Source organism: Alosa pseudoharengus, unplaced genomic scaffold (assembly GCF_046254945.1).
Source record: "Alosa pseudoharengus isolate Yale_2024_CS ecotype anadromous, Long Island Sound unplaced genomic scaffold, YU_APseudo_1.1 YU_APseudo_1.1_scf_16, whole genome shotgun sequence".
Taxonomy (NCBI): domain Eukaryota; kingdom Metazoa; phylum Chordata; class Actinopteri; order Clupeiformes; family Clupeidae; genus Alosa; species Alosa pseudoharengus.
This window is the reverse complement of record NW_027468630.1, coordinates 3,960,285-3,968,212: the sequence shown is the minus strand read 5'-3', so window position 1 is coordinate 3,968,212 and position 7,928 is coordinate 3,960,285. Positions and strand designations below refer to the sequence as shown.

Genomic DNA, 7,928 nt, shown 5'->3' with positions numbered 1-7,928 from the left:
ATTGACTTTAAACTAAGCTCTTTGATCTTTAATGACCCTCTTTGGAAACTTGGAAACTGGGCATTTCACAGAATACCCTAGAGCACTGCATGTTTGAGTTCTCCACGGCCTTATTATAGCCTATTTGTGTGGAGCATGGTGTTGTCTTCTGGGCTGCCGGTCAGGGAAAAACAATGGTTCATGGTTCCGCGGGCTGCCTGCAGCTTCCTCCTAAGAGGACACATGCTCTTGCCACGTCCTGTCTGACTCGTTAAACTAGCGGCTCTTGTTTCAATACGGTGCAGTAAACACACAAACCAGAATCACCGTCCCGTTGTTACCCTCTCTGATTGAATCACCCCCCCCCCCCATCATCCATCTCTCTTTCCTGCCCCTGAGTCATCTGCAGTGCTCTCTCTCTCTTTCTGTGTGTGTGTGTGTGTGTGTGTGTGTCTGTGTCTGTCTCCCCATCTGTCTCACTCATACACACTCCCTCACACTTGCTCTTTCTCTTTCATAGCTGCTGTGGAACTATAAGCTGAATCTGACCACAGATCCCAAATTTGAGTCTGTGGCTGGGGAAGTGTGCAAAACCACCATCGGTGAGGTGAGTAAGTCTCTCTTTCTCTTTCTCTCTCACTCTCTCTCTCACTCTCACTCTCACTCACACTCACCCCAATATTAGCTTATCGTCAGGGTTTCTGAATGGGTTTTATGTCCAGGACAGAATTCCCAATTAATTGTACGTGCAACTGTATTGTACAACTGCTCTTAGTACTGTAGAGTTGTACCATTATAGTCGTAGGCCTAGCTGTATTGTACTGTACAACTGCTCTTAGTACTGTAGAGTTGTAGGCCTAGCTGTATTGTATTGTACAACTGCTCTAAGTACTGTAGAGTTGTACCATTATAGTCGTAGGCCTAGCTGTATCTTATTGTACCGCAGATGTCCAGTATGGTCAGGACATTTCACCACAGCTTGATGCCTCTGAGAATACTTAACCAGTCAAGAGGTTTGCTGGTCATGGCTATATTTTTAGCAGTTCTGGTCGATGATGTGTTACATCAGGCTGTGTTCTGTGGCTTGTTCTGCTCTGTGAGTGGATGGGTCTTGCTGAGGAGTAAGCTCTGGTTAATTGGACATTCTGTACAGATAACCAAATAAATGAATCACCACATAAGCAGTGTACTTGAGGGATTGGCATGCACACACACACACACACACACACAGAATGAACAGATCAACAAACGTGCACACTCACGGTACAAACAAACACAAATCATGCAAAGAAGCACTTATTATATCTGCTGGCCAGACACTGATCCGCTTAACGGAACAACAGAATGGTCTGTTTGGTGCTGCTGTCGTGGCGCTTTTGTGGTGGAGACCGAAAAGCCATGCTGATCAAAGGGCCCACACAGATGTGAGTGTGGGTGTCCCCAACAATGGAGGCCATCTCTTAATCGCCGCGCTCAGGCGTCGAAAACACAGCACTGGTGCTCCCTCCCACTGCGATCCTCTTAACAGGCTTTTGTTATGAACACACTGGCGTTCGGCTATTGACTCATCCAGTGTTGTGCTGGGGTGTCATTACCCGCTGAACTAAGACTGGCTGGGTGAAGTCAGGAGAAATACTGACCTTGGAACTCCCTCATGAGAGGATGCATCGCTTGTTAAACTGATGTTTGGTTTCTGCATGGCGCTGTCCTGCTGTGTGAGTGGGTGTGCAGTGCTGGTGTGTCTGTTCACTGGATTAAACCCATATATTTGAGACTGCAGGATCATATCATATCACATCTTATATTATTTGTTGATTGAACCATTCCATGTCAGTTTGTAATCCTTTTATGTGTATATATTGTCACATTTGCTGTGAGAGACAAAAACAACCTTTAAATGCTGATGTTTTTTTGTTTTTTTTGCAACTGGAGGCAGGTTAGCGTTGGATGAAAACAGTGTGTTTTACTGAGTAGTATTTTAAACTCATTTTGGTTGATGTAACATTTGAGGCAGTTAGGGAGAAGCTGTACTGTATAGGATTTTATTGTTTGAAAGTTCTTACAGACTGTTTTTTGATGGGCCTATTCCACAGATTAAAGAATGTGCAGAAGAGGAGAAGGGCAAAGGCTATCTGGTGTCCTGCCTGGTGGAACACCGTGGCAACATCAGCGAGCGGCAGTGCCACCAGTACGTCACCAAAATGACCACCATCATCTTCAGCGACTTCCGCCTCATCTGTGGCTTCATGGACAAGTGCCGCGAGGACATCAACACGCTGCACTGTGGCAGTATCAGCACTGGGGAGAAGGTGAGCTTTCTCCACAGCGCTCTCATCGCCCCAGGCACGCACGCACGCACGCACGCACGCACGTGTGGTGCGTGTATCTAATAGAACAGACACATTAGGTAGAAACATTTCTCACATACAACAGATAAATGTTTCAAATATATTTCATTGGCATCATGCATTGTTGTACATGTATGGTCAAATTTTTATTTAATTTTTTTTTTGTCAGATTTTGTGTTTTATACTGTTGGATGTAATTATTCTGTCATGCTGTGTGACTGAAGCCATTGATGGGATCAGGAGGTGTCTTTAGAAGGAAAGAAGTGGAACCATTGATTTTATTGGCATTGATGATGAGCCCCGGGGTCATAGCACAGCAAGGCAAAGCCTGTGGCCTCCTCCTGTTCCAACAGACGCGCATAATTCGGACTCCTTGACCCCGCTGATGAAAGCACTGAGCCGTAGTGCACACCTGAGCCGTAGTGCACACCTGAGGCCTCTCTGAGTCATTTTACTGCAACGTGGTGAGATGGAGGCTTCCGCAAGGAATGACTGGGCGGGCAGACTGTACTTGCTTAGCCTTTGCTTATATAGATCGCTATCTTCAAGTTATTTGCAGAACTTACCTAGGCGGTGCACCCCCCCCCCCCCCCCCCCCCACACACACACACACACACACACACACACACACACACACACACCCACACCCACACACCCATGATCTCATAAAATGGGTTCTGTTTCTGCAGGTTGAGAGGCTGGCTCAGGTTTAGTGTGCTGGTATCTCCTGGTTATGCAGGCTAGCTGTTGGGGCTTGACTGCTGGACTGAGCTGTTTTCAGTGTGAACAGACTTGCTTGCCACTCCTTTTCTTCTACTCAATTTAACATCCTCTTTATTCAGGCTGAGTGAGGTTTCATATTTTAGCACAGAAGTGTGGTTAACCAGCATGGTGCTCAGTAGGCCGGAAGCGTTTCTTTCTTTCTTTCTTTCTTTCTTTCTTTCTTTCTTTCGTCTATTTAGTTTTATGTCTGTCTTGTACTCTGTCTCCACGTCTTGTCTCTGCTATCAGCACCAAGCGAACTTGTAACATTTGATCCGTCAAGTATGTATGCAGCAGACCTAGTGTGTGTGGAGGAGGAGGGGTCTTTGCATGTCGGTGCATGTAATATACATATCAGCAATGTCTCTTGCCAGCATGTGGTTCATCTTCCAGGCAGTTTTCACCTGTGAGGTCTCCTCTCGTAATCCCCAGTTCAGCGATCAGTCATGTCACTGATCATGTGACCTTGTGCTTTATGCCTCTGTCTGTCTGGGAGCAGAGCACGATGTGATGTTGGGGTTCGCCTCTTCACAGACGGGGAGGTTCCACATTCCTGTGTGTCCCGTTCATGTTCCGTTTCTTCCCTCTTTTGCAGCGACGTGGTTTTGTAAATCTGTGCCAGAAAATTGGTTTTGTGTTCTGGACTTGAAATCCAACTGTGCTGAGCTGAACAGCCATCTCTGGTCTTAGCCCCTGGGCCTGGTTTGAAGTGTGTGATTATTTGTTCATGTTATTTTATTTATTGCCTTGTTCTGTCTCGCTCAAGTGGAAGTTCTTGGAGGTCTCTGTAGTAGAGCGCAGTTCTGCTGAAATGTGAACTGAGAACACCCCTCACGTTCCTTTGTCTTTGTTTCACAGCTTCCCTCGTGGCTCTTTGTTTGTTCTTTTTGAGACACAGTGTTCTTTGCTATCATTCATTCAATTAATTGAGCTTTATTTGCATGACCGTTACAATATTGCCAAAGCACTATGATGTGTATATAACACAACAAAATGAAAACTATCAAGAAAAGAAAAATAGTTGACATGGAGTAGGATAGGTTGGAAAAAAAACATACATGCATATGAATGAACACACACTCACTCACTCACTCACTCACTCTTGTACACAAAAAAGTATTACTATAAGTGAATGAATGAATGAATAATAATAAAATAGTCTTTGTGCTTTGTGGCTGTCCCTTAATTTATGTCATGCTTAATTTATGTCACATATTGTGCTCCTAAATGTTTTATATTGAAGGTTATCTCTCTCTCTCTCTCTCTCTCTCTCTCTCTCTCTCTCTCTCTCTCTCTCTCTCTCTCTCTCTCTCTCTCTCTCTCTCTCTCTCTCTCTCTCTCTCTCTCTCTCTCTCTCTCTCTCTCTCTCTCTCTCTCTCTCTCTCTCTCTCTCTCTCTCTCTCTCTCTCTCTCTCTCTCTCTCTCTCTTCTCTCTCTCTCTCTCTCTCTCTCTCTCTCTCAGGACCTGCACTCTCAGGGCGAGGTGATCTCGTGCCTGGAGAAGGCGCTGGTGCGGGAGGCTGAGCAGCAGGAGCAGGCCCACTCCATCCAGGATGGCTGCAAGAAGTCCATCATGCGCGTGGCCGAGCTCTCGGCCGATGACTTCCACCTGGACCGCCACCTCTACTTCGCCTGCCGCGAAGACCGTGAGCGCTTCTGTGAAGACGTACGTCAACCCGAGCCTCCGAAATCTCAAATCCCTGAAACGCTGACAAAACACTTTTTTTTTTTGCCTTTTTTTAACCTGAAAAGATTATTGGAGCTAATCTGCCATAAAGCAGTTTCAGAAGAAAGGTTTAGAAGGTACATAGAAGTTTTAAAGGGGTGTTCAGATTGAAGAAGATTTGGAAAAATTCAGTTTTAGGTATGGCAATATATCACTGTTTTTCAGTGTGGTCTCTCTGTCTGTCTGTGTCTGTCCGACATGTCCGGGATTATGCAATAACTTGCCCGATTTCCATGAAACTTGGAAAGGTGTAGCAATGTCCAGGAACGAAAAGAACGAACCTATCGCATGGAGCAGCTCCAAATCACGGGCCAGCTCTCGTGATTTAATTTCACGTTCTCTAGTGATTTCATTTCACGTTCGCTACTTTTGTGCCATATGGTTTCTAAATGACTATCTCACCCTTTGGAGTTCAAGAGAGCGTGTGTACAGTATGTGTTCACACAGTGTTCACTGATGTTTTGAGTTTGACTTGCGTACTACATGATGTTGGTGGAGGTCTGCACTCTCTGCGTGCCCCTCTAGTTTGGTGTTAAGGTTCCTCCACCAGTGTTTGGGTGTCGTCTTGGTCTTGGCATATTCATCTCTCACAGCCATCACTTAGTCTCAAAAATAAACAGCTGTGAAAATGAGGCGTTTCATGGCTGTTATCTCCTGACCCATCTCACAGCTGTGTCTCCTCTTACCGGAAGCTTCTGTGCAGATTAGAGACTTGGGTTTGGTTGTGGGCTGTGTGTGTGTCTGGTTGTGTGTGTTGGGGGTGGGGGGTGGGGGTGGATTGACATCTGGTCCCAAGGGATGGGCCAGGAGCCTCAGCTGCAGTGTGTCTGGTGTGAATATGTAGGCACGTCCTCCCAGGCCTCACACACACACACACACGCGCACGCACACACACACGCACGCACACACGGGTCACACACACATACACATGCAGCTTAATGATCACTGAAGTCAAACAAAAGAAAACTGTGTTTCACAGGGGACTTGCTTTGATGGACAGAAATAGGCCATTTGCAATCACATGATGACGTCTGGCTCAATGAACCAGTCTCAAGCAAACAGCCAAACTCCCTTTTGTGGCAGACACCGAGCAGTGTCCAGTGCCTTGTGGGCTGTTTGGCATTTGCCTTTCCACAGTCTGCCATTTGTATCCCCTGCACGGAGTAGGCAAGGATGTGTCTCAGACACGCCACTGCACTGTACAGTGTGCATCCCGAATTGACCTTTTAGGAAATGTGCTCAAGGAGTGGCTGTCTGTATTGCTTCTCTATAGACACCGTGGTCCCCAAACGTCTGTGAAATATTTGTGAGTGGAGGTTCAGTGTGCCAGAGCGTGGATTTGGACATGTTGGCATGGTTACATCCTTTCATGGGTTTAATTTCCGAGGAGCCACAGTTGTTGTTTTATCCTCCGCAGATGGCTTTGCTGTGGTTAACGGCGATGAGTGTTTTTGTGCCATCGTGTTATTCAGCTAATAATATCACTGATCGGAATGTGCTAGCCATATGTTAGCACAACAGTCAGAATGTGTTTGCTGCCTATCTGTTCTGATGACCCGTTCTTTAGGTCATATATTGATCTGATCATTCATATTGGCCTCAGTATGAACTTTGACCTGAACATTTCTGTCAGTGGGATTTCATTTACAATGTAGAAAGACATATTCTCTAACCTTGTGAATCCACTGCAGCATGTCCACAGTAGATGATTTCCTGTTGCAGTTGCCTAGTACGCCGACACCGTATGCATGGAAAATAGAGCCTTGTGTCCATGTAATAAGGACATGATTAAGTATTTGACTATAGACCTGAGAGCGAAGTTTCATTATTTGACCAAATAACCTTGCAGTAGAATACTGACTAATTTAGAATACCCACTTGTGTATGTGTGTACTCCTCCTTCTCTGAGCTTACTGCTGGTTGAGGGGGAGGTCATTAGACGGTTCTGCAAAGACTGAATATTCTCACTGCCTGAAGCAAAGGAAGCAATCAGGCCTCCTCTGAAGTTGTGTCAATGGAAGTGTGGCTGGCACTCTGTCTTCCTCACTCTCTCTCTTCCTCACTGTAGTCTTATTTGCACACACACACACACACACACACACACACACTCGCATGCACTTCTAAGGGACCCGACCAATCGCAGACCATTAAAAGATAAACAATACAACTCTCAATTGCACACTTGCCCTAAGAACTTGTTCGGCAACTGAAATGCAGGTTGTGTGGATGTGTTGGAGAAGGAACATCATCTGTGTTTGTGCAGCATACTGATGGGAACTGCCTGCTCTCTTGCAGACTCAAGTTGGAGAGGGAAGAGTCTACAAGTGCCTGTTCAACCACAAATTCGAGGAGGCCATGTCAGAGAAGGTATGTGTATATCTGCTCTTAGCTGTCTTGCCTGTGTCTCTGGGTTCTGTGCAATCACACATTAACGCCAAGGATGGATGCCAGGGCCTATGGACCTGCTCTCTCGCCGAGTTGTTTGGTATGGTTGGGCGTTGTGGTCATATGCCTGCTACTTGTTGGACCTCTGGCAGCCTACACAAAAATGAAGCTCGGAGAAAGGGCATGACTCTGTTTACTGTGGAGCCACACTTCTATTTTAAAAACCCACAGGAATGTCACCGGCCTCCGTGTGTGTGTGTGTGTGTGTGTGTGTGTGTGTGTGTGTGTGTGTGTGTGTGTGTGTGTGTGTGAAGCCTGTCAGTAAACATGCCTGCGGTCTCTTTCTGTAGTGCAGAGACGCCCTCACCACCAGGCAGAAGCTGATCGCTCAGGACTACAAGGTCAGCTACTCGCTGGCCAAGGCCTGCAAGGCTGACCTGCGCAAGTACCGCTGCAACCTGGACAGCAACATGCCCCGGGCCCGCGAGGCCCGCCTCTCCTACCTGCTGCTCTGCCTGGAGGCCGCTGTACACAGAGGTGTGTGTGTGTGTGTGTGTGTGTGTGTGTGTGTGTGTGTGTGTGTGTGTGTGTGTGTGTGTGTGTGTGTGTGTGTGACCGTCCGCAGTCTCTTGTATGCTTTTGAGATTTGTTCCTCGCTGTCTGGGTTCATTCTTGCTCCACATAGTAAAGTTATCTCCCTTGTGTCCAAACCTTGTCTCCAGCAACTG

The 7,928-nt window shown here is 46.6% G+C and overlaps 1 protein-coding gene across 2 annotated transcripts in view; it reads left to right on the top strand.

The window, feature by feature from the left end:
- The window catches only part of glg1b (golgi glycoprotein 1b), a 43,940-nt gene that overhangs the window by 15,274 nt on the left and 20,738 nt on the right, over positions 1-7,928 (top strand). For both annotated transcript variants that reach the window (XM_076286756.1, XM_076286755.1), the window contains exons 3-7: positions 500-586; positions 2,073-2,288; positions 4,552-4,755; positions 7,111-7,182; positions 7,551-7,737. In XM_076286756.1, the coding sequence (XP_076142871.1) occupies positions 500-586; positions 2,073-2,288; positions 4,552-4,755; positions 7,111-7,182; positions 7,551-7,737 (766 nt within the window). The remainder of the gene's footprint in view (positions 1-499; positions 587-2,072; positions 2,289-4,551; positions 4,756-7,110; positions 7,183-7,550; positions 7,738-7,928) is intronic.